This window comes from Haliotis cracherodii, unplaced genomic scaffold (genome assembly GCF_022045235.1).
Source record: "Haliotis cracherodii isolate W230 unplaced genomic scaffold, xgHalCrac1.p SCAF_13, whole genome shotgun sequence".
Lineage (NCBI taxonomy): Eukaryota > Metazoa > Mollusca > Gastropoda > Lepetellida > Haliotidae > Haliotis > Haliotis cracherodii.
The window spans coordinates 20,005,715-20,022,675 of NW_027266268.1; the positions used below are offsets into that span (position 1 = coordinate 20,005,715).

General features: G+C 41.6%; 1 protein-coding gene across 1 annotated transcript; it reads right to left on the minus strand.

Moving 5' to 3' along the window:
• Window positions 1-11,840: 11,840 nt before the first annotated feature.
• Window positions 11,841-16,033, minus strand: LOC139459051 (C-type lectin domain family 4 member E-like). The gene is made up of 3 exons (XM_071240493.1): window positions 15,796-16,033; window positions 12,399-12,581; window positions 11,841-12,052 (listed from the first exon to the last, which is right to left on the minus strand). The coding sequence occupies exons 1-3, from the start codon at window positions 16,031-16,033 to the stop codon at window positions 11,841-11,843; spliced, it is 633 nt and encodes a 210-aa protein (XP_071096594.1).
• Between the last annotated feature and the right edge of the window lie 928 nt (window positions 16,034-16,961).

The window sequence follows — 16,961 nt, forward strand, 5'->3', positions numbered from 1 at the left end:
AACCCACGAACACGGGTATGGTGCTGACGAACCTAGAAACATAACCGGGATTCGAACCCACAATCATAGGTTTCTGGCGTGCACAAGGGACGCAACTCTGCACAGCCTTAGACGACTGGGCCACCCGTGCCCCCTCTTAAAAGTTAGTGGCAGTGGCAGTTAAGAGTGGCTCATTTGGCTTAAAATAGGAAAACTCACATTGAAATATTTTAATATTGGTTGGGATATATGGAAAACTCTGATTTTTCAAAATATTTGATGACAAAATTAAACCCGTTCTTCTTTATTGATTCGAACAAAGGCATCAAAGATTAGAGATCACTGGAAGAGTCCAATATCTAACATGTAAATATTACTTTAGTACAGGTTTTAACACTCCCAATGTGATGACGTTTGGGAAAATGTTGACGACATTCCTTTATAACAGTTCGATACAATACATTAAATACTGGCTACTTTATATGTAAACTATTAGACTTCCCCATAAGGCATGTGAAATGTAACTAAATCTAAATTAGTAGGTAGACAGAACATGTCAAGTAATGTAAGACCTATCTATTTATTCCAAGTCTTAGCTATGCCTAGGTTTACCAATTTGTTGGATGTATAGGTAGTTTTCTTAACCGTTTTCAAGCCAGGTTAAAGTAATATCGACAAAACCGTTTCCATATTCAGAAGAAATATCTGCAGAGTCGCTTGAACGATTACGACTATGTCATCACAGAGATGTTCTATGGGGGACATGTCGGGCGAGCGTGCAGGCCACAGTCAACGTGTTACCGTGGGAGGATGGGAAATGGGAGGACAATCGGACGAAGAATGTGAATCAATGTAACGTTGAGTTAACGTTGTCAAATGTCCGCTAACGATGACCAATGGTGTTCTCTCCTACCGACAAATTCATCCGACACGACCTCCTGAATGCAATATGTCGCCGTTCGTTCTCCCCTTCGGCAGTAAACACGCTGCCTTCCATCAGCTCTAAAAAGACATAACTTTCATAAGTGAAGACGACCCCCTGCCAGTCACGTCGCTGCCAACGAGATCCTCGCCCATCTCAATCTCCGACGACGATGTCGCGCTGTCAATAACTGTCCTCAGTAAAGTCTGTGAGACGCCTGGTCACTGTCTGTTGACTAACCATATTCAGTGTCTTTGATCTCTATTCTATTGTCATACACTTTTCATAGTTAAATGGAGACTTTACAAAATGGATAATCAAGGAGGATTTAACCTTGGGTTGTGTGTACACTGTAAACGTTGCTAGCATATGTAAGTAACACAGATTCTTAGTTTAATTCAACAATAATAGTTACTTTTCATACTGAAAACAACCATCACAGCAATATTGATAATCAATCGCAAATGATTTTGAATAAACAGAAATTAATAACCAACCTGCTCGGAACAACATCGATGCTTGAAACAACACTGCAGTATATTTACGATGCCAAAACACAAGCAATAAGTTGCTTTTAAATGACTGTTTACCTTCATATGTATTTGTTTATTTATTCATTTATTTAATTATCTATTTAAATTATTGTAAAATACTCAGTGCTAATTACATTTTATGAAAGAAAGTTTTCTAACTCAATAAGAGTTGATATATGACTAAAGATACCCACTGACAATGATTTCAATGAGATCTCAGATCTGAAAGGAAAGCTATGACAGATATCCAAGAAGATTATACATTAAAGTTTCAAAAGTTTAAGTTTCAAAAGTTTAAGTTCAATATGTGAAAAAGACAGCATTTTATTAAAAAAAGGCGATGTTAAATAATCGCCATGCTTCCTGTCTGATATTGCAAGTTTTCCTAACCACCACTGTTTGATGCTGACATGGTTGCAGAATATTTAGTTTAATGTTAAGTTTACACGATATACGGCTTTTCCATTGGACGAAAGGTCGATCACATGACCGTGAAGCTGACGTTCATAAGCATTCCTTGGCATGAAGAAATATAGAAGCTTTGATTCCGATCAGTTAACACTTTAATATTCAACTTCGCGTGTTTGAATACATGTGGAAAAAAATCAGTGTATTAAACTATACTGAACCAAAATAAAAACTTCACAATCCTAAAATTCTTTTTTTTTTACCAGTTATCATTGTGTGCCCTTATTCTGTAATTAGACAGTAATGGCCACGTATTGTCTTTAGATAACACCCGTTTTTGTGCAGGTGAATCGATCAAAATCATGTGCACAGCACTATAGTGGCAAAAGTGGTTTTTCACGTGCAACTGGTCACGTGGCCATAATACCGCACGTGTTTTCAGCCATACTTGTTAGCAGTCACACACAAGAAAACAAAAGTCTTTACGGCCATTTGTCATGCCACACCTTTCAAATGTGCAACGTGAACGTGCCATCGGCATGTTGCAGACAGGAACTTTCGTAGCTGAAGTCGCAAGGACGATGGGTTGAAGTCGACGGACTGTTTATGATTTACAGACGCGTCTACAGCAAACGGGTACCAGCGCTGATCGCCCTCGGCCAGGTCGACCACGTGTGACGTCACATGCAGAGGATCGTCAGATTGTCTTACGTCACCTCCGTAACCGATTTTTGACGGCTACATCAACCAGAAATGAACTGTTTAGGGGTAGACTGAGTGCGCAAACTGTTCGAAACCGTCTGAGAACTGCTCACCTTCAAGCACGACGGCCATACTGCGGGCTGATTCTGACTCAATTACACAGACGTCAACGTCAATTGTGGGCACAGCGACACTTACGATGGACTCAGAGGAATTGGAATCAAGTCGTCTTCAGTGATGAATCCCGATTTAATCTTCGATTTGCTGATGGTAGGGCGAGGGTGTGGATGCACCGTCATGAACGTTACGCCCAGTGCTGTGTACAGGAAGTTGACAGATTTCGAGGCGGAAGTGTCATGGTGTTGGGTGCTTTCTGTGGCAATGCACGTTCCAGGCTTCTTGTCATCCGTGGCAACCTCAACGCTGCTGCTTACCGCGACCAGGTACTGGCACCAGAACTTCTGCCTTTTATGGCAGCACATGGACCCGGTTTGATCTTCCAACACAACAATGCCAGACCCCACACAGCAATTTTGACAAGGAATTTCCTTCAGAATGCGGGAGTCAACGTCACGGACTGGCCCTCAAGGTCTCCCGACCTCAATCCCATCGAACACGTCTGGGATGCTCTTGGTAGAAGTCTGCGCACTCTCCAGAACCAACCACAGAATTTGCAAGGTCTTGGCACCATTTTGCAGCAACAATGGCGTCGTCTTCCCAATCATGTGTTCACAAGCATCACAAGGTCCATGCGGAGGCGTTGTGTGGCAGTTGTCAACGCACATGCTGGCCATACACGCTACTGAACTTGTGTGCCATCAGATTCTCGTGCTTGGGACTTATGATTTAAACTGTTGATGTTATTACCGAATACCGTAGGTGCTTGGAACAAATAATGGTTACCACCGTTAATTGAAATCCTTCTTTGGACATTAATGATTAAAAATTACCTCGTTGATACATTTGTCCGTTGTATATCATATATGGGATTACTTTTAAAATATGAAGTTTTTAATTTGACTCAGTATATTTGCCCGACCTAGCAACAACATATAGAAATTCACATGCAAACAATCTCCTCGATTCATTCCTAAAATGACAGTGACAGTGATCTACAGCAATCTTTGAACTTACATCAGTATCTGGTCGACACATATTTACAGGCACCTCTGACTGATTGGCCAGTTAATCAATGTTAACTGACACTTAATTGCCACAGGTTCATTGACAACTACTGAAATGTCCCCCGTCACGTTGATCGCGTCGGCCATTTAGCCTTTCTGTAATTGATGCAAATGTACAACGGCGCACTGTCATTAATAAGATGAAAACGTAGTTCTTAAAACACATTTCTCATCGTTTTGAGGAACTATTCATTTCTGAGATAAAGCTGGTTGTTGTATGGCTGCCAATGTCAACATGAAGTCACATTTACTTAATGAAATTGTGTCTTCATCCTTTGGGGTACAAGATAGGAACATAAAACATCAAGAGAATTGACTTTTACTTTGTATGAATCAATTTTTAAATAGGTTTGCGATATATTTGCCGGTGTTGCTGCCGAGGGGTATAACTTCAGTGCTGTTTTGACTAATATCAGACTGGAATCAAATCGACCGTTTAAATTCTCACCTTTTCTGATAATGATTGAAGTGGCACATTATCAGCTGGTACTCACCCCTAGTTGTTACTGACGTGATAGGCGACGTAGATGTTGATGCAGTTGCAGTACTAGTCTCTGATATTTTTGGCGAAGTTGTATAAAACGTAGCATGTGATGTAGTGGACGAGGTTGTTCGAAGCGTTGTTGCTGATGTGGTTTGCAATTAGCAAATCGTAGCAACTTTGAGAAACACATGTTAGATTGGGACAAATACAAGAGTGTTTTCCAACATCAGGAGCAAGCTAACTTTATGTTTTCAATAACATGACACAAGCAACCATTTGCATTTCAACAGATGCGTTATCTATTGATTCATTTGTTTTCTTTTACCTTGTCTAAAAATACACAAAATTTGTAACATGTTTAGTTTTATTGATTAAATATATACTGTTGATACTGCCAGCAGAGCACTGTTTCAATATAAGTTATGGCATAGAACTTAGAGCCATGGAAAGTTCGCGTACCACGTGCGCATCACCTTTTGTCCCGCATTTTACCTTCACACGATGAAAAACTTCCCGAAGTATTGCAGGTCTCAGAGGTTTACCACTTCGGTGAAACCCACGAGCACGGGTATGGTCCTGACAAACCTAGAAACATAATCGGGGCGAACCGGGATTCAAACCCACAATCATAGGTTTCTGTCACACAGCGACTAGGCCACGCGTGCCCCCACCTGATATGATGAGTATTCGGACGGTGAAATAATCATTACGATTTTGGTCCTGAATGAAAGAATTGAATTGGAAGTGGATTCCACACATTATATTGCAAGGCATTTGTCAAGGTAAAAATTTGCGAAGTAGCATTTATTGTACCAAATCAAAACCAAATGTATCATACACTGCGAAAAACAGACGTTTCACCACCAAAACAATTATTTTGTTGTTTTACTGCAGCTTTTTTATCATAAGAAACTCCACTTTATCTTTCACAACAGCCCTAAGCTCTGCCAGCAGCCTAAGTTGGTTGGTTGGTTGATTGGTTGTTTAACTCCGCACTCAGCAACATTCCAGCTATAAGACGGCGGTCTGTAAATAATCGAGTCTGGACCAGACAATCCAGTGAGTAATATCATGAGCATCGATCCACGCAATTGAAATCGATGACATACATCAACCAAGTCAGCAAGCCTGACCACCCGATCCCGTTTGTCGCCTCTTCCGACAAGCATAGTCGCCTTTTAAGGCAAGCATGGGTTGCTGAAGACCTATAACTCCCCGGATCTTCACGGGTCGGTAAGAAAGGGAGTCATAAGGCTAAATAAGGCTCAATGTCTGCCCCAAGCAACCTATGGTGTAGTAATGGGCCTTGAAATGGAACGTGTTGTCAGGCGTTTTGACTGAATTGATTGCATCGTAACCTGATGGTGTTGGACGTTGTTCATTACATCAATCACAGATGTGTCTGTTCCAGACTCGATTATTTAAATATCGCCTTCATATAGCTAGAATAGTGATGGGTGTGGCATTAAACAAGAAACAAACTTCAGTCAGTGATCAGTCAGACGGGTATAAAATGATCAAAATAAGCGGACGTATCCCGGTTTGAAGATAAAGCAGTACAGCATGCCGCACCTGGGACTCGAAACCAATTGTTCTGTCATGCATGGAGTTTTATGTCTCTCTTTTTCGTTTGTTGTAACGCCGCGCTCAGCAATATTCCAGCTATATGATGGCGGTCCTTATAACATCAAATATGGACCAGACAAACCAGTGAATGACATCATGAGCATCGATCTACGCATTTGGTAAACGGTGGCAAGCATCAACCACGCCAACGACAATAACCACCTGATTCCGTTAATTGAATTTCACGACAAGTATTGGTCTGCAGAATGGGTTGTAACGATTGTTGAAACTATCGATGGGTTGCACTTACATGTATCCTCGGGCGGATGCCGATACATCGATCGAAAAGTAATACATGTATGTTTGTAGTTACCATCGACGTATTAGATGGAATAAAAGGAAAACATGAATAACTAAACGTTTCTTAAAAACATCTTTTCAGAACTGTCGCAAGGGATTGGAAACAAGTAACAATGTGTCGGGTAGGGATGGGAAACAAGTGACAATGTGTCGGGTAGGGATGGGAAACAAGTAACAATGTGTCGGGTAGGGATGGGAAACAAGTAACAATGTGTCGGGTAGGGATGGGAAACAAGTGACAATGTGTCGGGTAGGGATGGGAAACAAGTGACAATGTGTCGGGTAGGGACGGGAAACAAGTGACAATGTGTCGGGTAGGGATGGGAAACAAGTAACAATGTGTCGGGTAGGGATGGGAAACAAGTAACAATGTGTCGGGTAGGGACGGGAAACAAGTGACAATGTGTCGGGTAGGGATGGGAAACAAGTGATAGTGTGTAGGGTAGGGATAGGAAACAAATCACAATGTTTAGTGTGGGGATAGGAAACAAATCACAATGTTTAGTGTGGGGATAGGAGACAAGTACCAATGTTTAGTGTGGGGATAGGAGATAAGTCACAGTGTTTAGTGTGGGGATAGGAGACAAGTCACCATGTTTAGTGTGGGGATAGGAGACAAGTACCAATGTTTAGTGTGGGGATAGGAGACAAGTCACAATGTTTAGTGTGGGGATAGGAGACAAGTACCAATGTTTAGTGTGGGGATAGGAGACAAGTCACAATGTTTAGTGTGGGGATAGGAGACAAGTACCAATGTTTAGTGTGGGGATAGGAGACAAGTAACAATGTTTAGTGTGGGGATAGGAAACAAATCACAATGTTTAGTGTGGGGATAGGAAACAAATCACAATGTTTAGTGTGGGGATAGGAGACAAGTACCAATGTTTAGTGTGGGGATAGGAGATAAGTCACAGTGTTTAGTGTGGGGATAGGAGACAAGTCACCATGTTTAGTGTGGGGATAGGAGACAAGTCACCATGTTTAGTGTGGGGATAGGAGACAAGTACCAATGTTTAGTGTGGGGATAGGAGACAAGTCACAATGTTTAGTGTGGGGATAGGAGACAAGTACCAATGTTTAGTGTGGGGATAGGAGACAAGTCACAATGTTTAGTGTGGGGATAGGAGACAAGTACCAATGTTTAGTGTGGGGATAGGAGACAAGTCACAATGTTTAGTGTGGGGATAGGAAACAATCACAATGTTTAGTGTGGGGATAGGAGACAAGTACAAATGTTTAGTGTGGGGATAGGAGACAAGTACCAATGTTTAGTGTGGGGATAGGAGACAAGTACCAATGTTTAGTGTGGGGATAGGAGACAAGTAACAATGTTTAGTGTGGGGATAGGAGACAAGTACCAATGTTTAGTGTGGGGATAGGAGACAAGTAACAATGTTTAGTGTGGGGATAGGAGACAAGTAACACTGTTTAGTGTGGGGATAGGAGACAAGTAACAATGTTTAGTGTGGGGATAGGAGACAAGTAACAATGTTTAGTGTGGGGATAGGAGACAAGTAACAATGTTTAGTGTGGGGATAGGAGACAAGTAACAATATTTAGTGTGGGAATAGGAGACAAGTACAAATGTTTAGTGTGGGGATAGGAGACAAGTAACAATATTTAGTGTGGGGATAGGAGACAAGTCACAGTGTTTAGTGTGGGGATAGGAGACAAGTACCAATGTTGAGTGTGGGGATAGGAGATAAGTAACAATGTTTAGTGTGGGGATAGGAGACAAGTAACAATGTTTAGTGTGGGGATAGGAGACAAGTACCAATGTTTAGTGTGGGGATAGGAGATAAGTAACAATGTTTAGTGTGGGGATAGGAGACAAGTAACAATGTTTAGTGTGGGGATAGGAGACAAGTACCAATGTTGAGTGTGGGGATAGGAAACAATCACAATGTTTAGTGTGGGGATAGGAGACAAGTACCAATGTTTAGTGTGGGGATAGGAGACAGGTAACAATGTTTAGTGTGGGAATAGGAGACAAGTAACAATGTTTAGTGTGGGGATAGGAGATAAGTACCAATGTTTAGTGTGGGGATAGGAGACAAGTCACAATGTTTAGTGTGGGGATAGGAGACAAGTCACCATGTTTAGTGTGGGGATAGGAGACAAGTAACAATATTTAGTGTGGGGATAGGAGATAAGTAACAATGTTTAGTGTGGGGATAGGAGACAAGTCACAATGTTTAGTGTGGGGATAGGAGATAAGTACCAATGTTTAGTGTGGGGATAGGAGACAAGTAACAATGTTTAGTGTGGGGATAGGAGACAAGTAACAATGTTAAGTGTGGGGATGGGAGACAAGTAACAATGTTTAGTGTGGGGATAGGAGATAAGTAACAATGTTTAGTGTGGGGATAGGAGACAAGTTACAATGTTTAGTGTGGGGATAGGAGACAAGTAACAATGTTTAGTGTGGGGATAGGAGATAAGTAACAATGTTTAGTGTGGGGATAGGAGATAAGTAACAATGTTTAGTGTGGGGATAGGAGACAAGTCACAATGTTTAGTGTGGGGATAGGAGACAAGTCACAATGTTTAGTGTGGGGATAGGAGATAAGTAACAATGTTTAGTGTGGGGATAGGAGACAAGTAACAATGTTTAGTGTGGGGATAGGAGACAAGTAACAATGTTAAGTGTGGGGATAGGAGACAAGTAACAATGTTTAGTGTGGGGATAGGAGACAAGTAACAATGTTTAGTGTGGGGATAGGAGACAAGTAACACTGTTTAGTGTGGGGATAGGAGACAAGTAACAATGTTAAGTGTGGGGATGGGAGACAAGTAACAATATTTAGTGTGGGGATAGGAGACAAGTAACAATGCTTAGTGTGGGGATAGGAGACAAGTAACAATGTAAAGTGTCGGGATAGGGGACAAGTAACAATGTTTAGTGTGGGGATAGGAGACAAGTAACAATGTTTAGTGTGGGGATAGGAGACAAGTAACAATATTTAGTGTGGGGATAGGAGACAAGTAACAATGCTTAGTGTGGGGATAGGAGACAAGTAACAATGCTTAGTGTGGGGATAGGAGACAAGTCACAATGTTTAGTGTGGGGATAGGAGACAAGTAACAATGTTAAGTGTGGGGATAGGAGACAAGTAACAATATTTAGTATGGGGATAGGAGACAAGTCACAATGTTTAGTGTGGGGATAGGAGACAAGTTACAATGTTTAGTGTGGGGATAGGAGACAAGTCACAATGTTTAGTGTGGGATGGGAAACACGTGACAATTTGACGCATCAGAGGGAAAAATATGTCCGATGCAATTCCCTATATTGACTTGCTCCCGTGTATTTTCAGGTGAAACATTGACATTGTGTTTGTGAACACCTGCTATCATTTCGTAGAAACTCGACAAGCCGAATGGCGACTACAAATATACCTTTAACAAAAAAGGAGGTACTTTCTTGCAAAAATAATGATAGTTCATAGTTCAGTTCAATACAGTTTATTGTATACGAGGCCTTTGGCTCAAACACAATGATACTTACTAAAGGTATAAGCAATATAGACATATAAAATAAGACCATCAGACATAACGGTAACTGATTATATATTGAATAACAAAAGTTCCTGTGACATTGAATCAGATTTAATGCAAAGTTATGTTTTTTACCAAATCTGAAACAATTTCGGTTTGCAACATAAAAAAAACATGAACATGCTAAAATGTCAATTTACAAATCAATAGCGTGTGTGTCCACGTCTGGTTGCGATGCAAGCATCACATCGTCGTCTCATGGAATGGACCAGGCGTCGCACAAAGACCTGTTGGATATCTGTCTATATCTGCTTGAGCATGTTTCGAAGTTCCTGGAGTGTCTGTGGAACATGTGGTGGACGTCGAAGGCGCCAACTATCTCATTCAACATGTGCTCGATTGGTGAGAGATCAGGGGAGCGAGCCGGCCAGGGGATGACATTCACGTTGTTTTGTTGAAGGGAATCATGAACAATTCGAGCAATATGACGCCGGGCGTTGTCATGTTGAAAGGTAATGCCTGGGGCATGACGACGCAAAAACGGTAGAACAACAGGGCTGATGATCTCGTCGCGGTAGTGCTGTCCATTGAGATTTCCCTCAACCACTATTAAACGGGTCCTCTGTCATGCTGTAATCCCACCCCATACCATAACGCTGCTGCCCCCGAACCGATCTTCTTCCATGACACAATGATTGACGTAACGTTCACATCGACGTCGGTACATTCCAATCCGTCCATCGCTGTGGCTGAGATGAAAACGAGACTCGTCAGTGAATGGAACTTGTCCCCACTGCATCGCCGTCCAGCGTAGACGCTGTCTGCACCACTGTAGACGTGCTTGACGGTGGTTTCCTGTCAAAATGGGACGTCTGGCGGGTCTTCTGGCGATAATCCCTGCACATCTGAGGCGACGACGTACGGTTTGTGAAGATATTCGTCGAAGGCCAGGGATGCTTCTTGCAGTCACTGTTGCTGGCTGGAATCGATTTCGTAGGTGTGTTGTTAAAATCCAGTTGTCTTGTCGATCATTGGTTACTTGTGGCCCGCCACTCCGAGTATGGTCTCTGACTGCATTCATCTGTTGCCAACGTTGCAATGAACACCAAATGGTGTTTCTGTGGACGTTAAATTGTCTTGCAACATCACGTTGACTCGATCCTGCTTCAAGCATACCAGGCGTATTTCGGACAGGCGTGGCATTTCGTAATGTTGAATAATTGCGTATTTTTGTTGTTTTTCTGATTTTGTCAGCACGAGGTTACACAATGCATATGGAATCCCGTTAACGCACATGTTTTTATACCCATTCTTGGGTAGTGAAAAGCATGGGGCTTGCATAAAAAGTCGACTTTGGCATGGAATGCATGCTTTTCTGTAGGAATTGTCCTACATGTACTACAATATTGAAAACCAAACTTTACTTGTTTGAAAAATACATTAAAATATTGGTATCACAGGAACTTTTGTTGTTGAGTATTGATTGACTGATAATAGAGGAGGGGTTTTAAACTCTCATGAGCTTTTCTTCAACAGATAATGGCTTTCGCAAATTACAAATAAATTGAAAGTACAGTAAACTACGTTTATAACGAACACGCTTATACCGAACAGACGGATATAACGAACTGTTTGGGGGTCCCGTCCATTTGCTGTATATGGACTGAATATGTACCTGTAACGAACTGCGGTTATAACGAACTAAACAAAGTGGTCTCTTTTAGTTCGTTATAACCGTAGTTTACTGTACAACTAAATATGACGCCTCACACGTATGCTACTGAAGCACAAAAGTTTCTTTACAGCCTTTTCATAGACATAGCCCATCATATGTCTGTAACAGTTACTAGAATGCCAGCTGTTAGAGAGGCTCGGGCACCAGAAGGCCAGACATTGTTGGGCTGCACTATCAACGTCCGGTTCTTCCAGAATATGGGATCATTAAGTGAAGTTTGGGGACTTTTTTCTGAACCAACCACGGGTGTGATTCTGTCTCAGTAAGGATCAAAATCAGGACAATTATTGTCAGGACGAATTTGGGATTCGAACAGACGATCAGTGAATCCCAGCATCACCGAAGGACGCAACAGCATTCCTTCAGTTTTGTTTAGCGTTTAGTTAGGATTATGCCAGTCAGGGGGATAATACAAACATTCCACAAGAATGTTAAATAGTAGATCACTTAAATGTGTGTCAGCAACTGTCTACATCGCTAGTTCACAGACGAAGGGTAGAGGTTGGCTGCATGTACCGGTGTGCCAGCTGTTGGGAAGGCTTGGTTCAAAGAAGGTCAGACATTTGGCGGCTTCAAGAAAATCTGGTTCCCCGGGGCTCCAGAATGTGGGCTCAACAATTGAAGAGTTGTCTCCCCATCTCCATGATGATCCCAGTATATTCCCGCTTGTCCAAAACGGCCCTGTGATAGAAATTAGTTTGATGAACATTTCTTGATGTTAGTTTTTGACAAAGCACTTACAACTGTCAGTTGCAGAAAGTCGACAGGAATACTGCAAGGTCAGGTCTCCTGTTTTCATTTCATTTCATTGATGAGGAACTCTGTTTTATTCTATCCTAATATCAGTCTATGCTCTTGCGTTCAGCCATTCATTTGCCTGGTTGCTGTGATATACAAGTGTAGATGGAAATGCTTTTCGCTCCAATATGTAAAGAATTCACTCACTCACTCATATACTTGATCTAACAAAGATCCAATCTGTAATGCATATAGTCAAATAATTTTGTGAGTGTTCCGTATGACCTACCTATATCTGCAGCAATGTCGTACATGAATTGGTTCCGTTCAGCGCTGTTGATGATGACGAGGTAGCTGCCCACTGCTGAGCATGCTGGTGTGGCGTCGGTCCATTTTGTAAATTCGGTGTTCTTCTTGTAACACATGTTCAGTCTCCGGCTGTACAGATACCCTGACTTGACTGGGCAAGGAGCTGGGATAAATGAGTGAGTGAGTGAGTATAGTTTAAGACCGCTTTTAGCAATATTCCAGCAATATCACTGCTGGGGACACCACAAATGGGCTACACACTGTATACTCATGTCGGGAATCGAACCCGGTTTTTCGGCATGACGAAGGAAGGCTTTAACCACTAGGCCACTACCCGACCACCCCTGGAATAAATAGAACTCTAACGTGACGTGACATAAGAAAGGGATGTACAACACTAACGTAACGTGACATAAGAGACAGGTGTAGAACACTGACTTGACGTAACATAGGAGACAGGTGTAGAACACTTACTTGACGTGGTATTTGAGACAGATGTAGAACACTTACTTGACGTGACGTAACATAAGAGGCAGGTGTAGAACACTGAGGTGACGTGACATAAGAGACAGGTGTAGAACACTAACGTGACGTGACATAAGAGACAGGTGTAGAACACTGACATGACGTAACATAGGAGACAGTTGTACAACACTTACGTGACGTGGTATTTGAGACAGATGTAGAACACTTACTTGACGTGACATAAGAGACAGATGTAGAACACTGACATGACGTGACATAAGAGACAGTTGTACAACACTTACGTGACGTGGTATTTGAGACAGGTGTAGAACACTGACATGACGTGACATAAGAGACAGATGTAGAACACTGACATGACGTGACATAAGAGACAGGTGTAGAACACTGACGTGACGTCACATAAGAGACAGGTGTAGAACACTGACATGACGTGACATAAGAGACAGGTGTAGAACACTGACATGACGTGACATAAGAGACAGGTGTAGATCACTGACGTGACGTGACATAAGAGACAGGTGTAGAACACTGACATGACGTGACATATAAGAGACAGGTGTAGATCACTGACATGACGTGACATAAGAGACAGGTGTAGATCACTGACGTGACGTGACATAAGAGACAGGTGTAGAACACTGATGTGATGTGGCATAAGAGACAGGTGTAGAACACTGACGTGACGTGACATAAGAGACAGGTGTAGAACACTGACATGACGTCACATAAGAGACAGGTGTAGAACACTGACATGACGTCACATAAGAGACAGGTGTAGAACACTGACATGACGTGACGTCACATAAGAGACAGGTGTAGAACACTGACGTGACGTGACATAAGAGACAGGTGTAGAACACTGACGTGACGTGACATAAGAGACAGGTGTAGAACACTGACATGACGTCACATAAGAGACAGGTGTAGATCACTGACATGACGTCACATAAGAGACAGGTGTAGATCACTGACATGACGTGACGTCACATAAGAGACAGGTGTAGAACACTGACGTGACGTGACATAAGAGACAGGTGTAGAACACTGACGTGACGTGACATAAGAGACAGATGTAGAACACTGACATGACGTGACATAAGAGACAGGTGTAGAACACTGACGTGACGTCACATAAGAGACAGGTGTAGAACACTGACATGACGTGACATAAGAGACAAGTGTAGAACACTGACATGACGTCACATAAGAGACAGGTGTAGAACACTGACATGACGTCACATAAGAGACAGGTGTAGAACACTGACATGACGTCACATAAGAGACAGGTGTAGAACACTGACATGACGTGACATAAGAGACAGGTGTAGAACACTGAGGTGACGTGGCATAAGAGACAGGTGTAAAACACTGAAGTGACGTGACATAAGAGACAGGTGTAGAACACTGAAGTGACGTGACATAAGAGACAGGTGTAGATAATAAGTCCTCCGTAGGAGATACTTAGACCCAAAAACAATCACCGTGAGCCTACTTCGCTTCCGTAAAACAGATATAAGATCATAACCTTTAGAGAAAACATACATGTTTCTTCTTATGCTAGAGTAGTTGCTACAGAATAAGAAAGAGTGAAACGCATCTTCATGGTGGTAGCCAGAATCATTCTAAAGTTGTCAGCATAGAGGTTACTACAGCCAAGGCGACAGTGCACAATTTGGTTGCGCCTAGAGCCATAACTTAAGTCAATTTTGTTGCAATGCTTTTCATCACCTTTTATCCTTCTTTTACAACCATTCATTGTACTAGCTTCGGTATATGCAATAAGCAAGGTTTTCCAGATTTTGACTGTATGAGTAAGAAACGATTTTGCATTGCTTGGTGTTCTGTTATTTAGAGTCTGTAATTTAGAAATATTCGTAAGTTTGTAGTCATTGGTTTCTGACACTTAAGGTTTGACGAAATCAGTTAGATGCAGGGTTATTGAACATTTTGTAAAAGGTAGTTAATTTGGTTTAATGGCTTCTTTCAATGAGAGGCATGTGCTTTGTTTCAGCATGTATTTTGCAGTGACTAGTACCACGAACCGCCCCACATATTGTCCTAAGCGCATCTAAGTTTAGTTTTTCAAGCATCAGCGAGTGCTCCTTTGAACAGATATCCCAGATATGAGAGAAGAAGTCAGAATTTGGCAGCATGAAAGGTGAGTACATAAATTCTAAATAATGTTGTCCAATTCAAACTATATTTGAAAACTTCGGAGACAGTTTCTCATAAGACTAACTTAATTAACTATTTCACTGATATCCTGGAGACAGTGTTGGAGAATAATTCCTATATGCTTGTGGGATTGAAACTTCGTTGATGATATTGTGACTCCTGTTTAGCTCTGGTTTAGGATAAGGAGTTACTATACGCGTGAACTGAATAGATTCGGTCTTGTTTGGCTTGCGTTTAACTTGTCAGATGTCCGCCAAAGTAGAAATTCTACTTAAGTCAGTATATAGGTAGTTTCCTGCAATAGTCGGGTCTTAAACAATTCTGTCTATTGACGTGTCATCTGCAAAAAGTCTGATATTACTGCCAATACCTGCCGTAATATCATTTACAGTATATAAATAAGCAACAATAGAGGCCTCAATACTGAACCTTGTGGTACTCCACCCATCACTCTCCGTTCATTAGAACTCTAACTGTGATTAGTTACCTTCGGAACTGTTTTCTGAACAACTCTTGAACCGTTTTAATAATTTCCCACTGATGCCACAAGAGTTAATTTTGTGTATGATACCCTTGTGCCAAACATTAACATTTCACACCAGATGTCTATTGCATATCATAGGTCTTCATGGACATATTTTAGCTAGAAAGATCCCCATACACGAGTTTCATTTCCTTGAAAAAAAACTTTCTTGGTGAAAGATCACAAATCTTACCTTTGCTCAAAACCAGGTGTTCAATAGACTCGGAGGTGGCAACCAGCTGTGTCTGCTTGAAGCCTTCCATCAGATGACAAGACTTGGTTTCCTTGTTGTAGAACATTGTGGTACAGTATGCACTGAAGAAGCACATAGCGACACAGTCTGCCCTGAACAAGGCAGGGGTCGCTGGGGGTAGGGACGGGGGCATCTGACCAGTAGATAACGAGGACACGGTCATTTCAGAACATCCCATGTTGTTTACTGATATGATGATCAGGGGTTGTCACAGATAGGGTCCTTTATTAGATCTCGTTCACACCGTGGAGACGTAATCCTGAAACAAATATAGGCATGACTTCAGTAACACCATCGAGAATGCTGACAGAACTTGGATTCAAGTAATATTTGTCTAATGTCTGATTTCACATGACCCTAAATCCTTCATACGGAAAAGTAGGCATACGGCATATGGAATAATTACTGCCCTATAAAATCCAGGGATTAAATTAAATAATCTAAAGATCGGTCGGTTTAATGTGAAACTGCATTTGCATACTGGCAGTCGGGGTGAAACTAGTGATCATTCATTATAACTTCCCATAACTGCCAAAACTGCTCGGAATAGTCTGAACGATGTGTTGCCATTCCACACAGTCCCATTTAAGTTCTTGCAGTATATACAACGAGAAATTGTCGGATCCGTTGAGAACCAAGAACCTATGTTGTAAAAATGTATACTCTTCAACAATTCAACATAAATGCAAAGTATCCCACTGCAGTATTAAAATATCACTGGCACAATTGTACAAATTCAGCGAAAACGTAACATCGAATTATGTCGCCAGCACATTACCAAGATATTCATGAATGCATGTTCTCAAAATGATAAAAAGACATGGGTCTTGAAATGGGCTCAAATTCCAAATGCATCCTCCTCTCAATACCTTAACGTCATCGATGTAGGACGCACACAGTAATACACTTATATTCACTGATTTTTTACTTCTTACCAAATTGGGTTAAATTTTCTGAATAGGTAGCCGGTGTATATTCAAATATGATGATATATAGCAATAACAAAACATTTTATAACACATAGAGGAAACGTGACACATACGTAAATCTGTACGAATGTCTTGTCTGGTTGGGTCCGCCTGAGTGAAGTGAGCTGATTTCGGTGT

What these genes read in the sequence shown, in the direction of transcription:
- LOC139459051 (XM_071240493.1), bottom strand. Translation starts at nt 16,033, where the DNA reads ATGGGATGTTCTGAAATGACCGTGTCCTCGTTATCTACTGGTCAGATG. An exon ending in ACACCTGGTTTTGAGCAAAG is followed by an intron (nt 12,582 to 15,795) that starts GTAAGATTTGTG and finishes CATTTATCCCAG; the next exon opens with CTCCTTGCCCAGTCAAGTCA. An exon ending in CGACATTGCTGCAGATATAG is followed by an intron (nt 12,053 to 12,398) that starts GTAGGTCATACG and finishes TTTCTATCACAG; the next exon opens with GGCCGTTTTGGACAAGCGGG.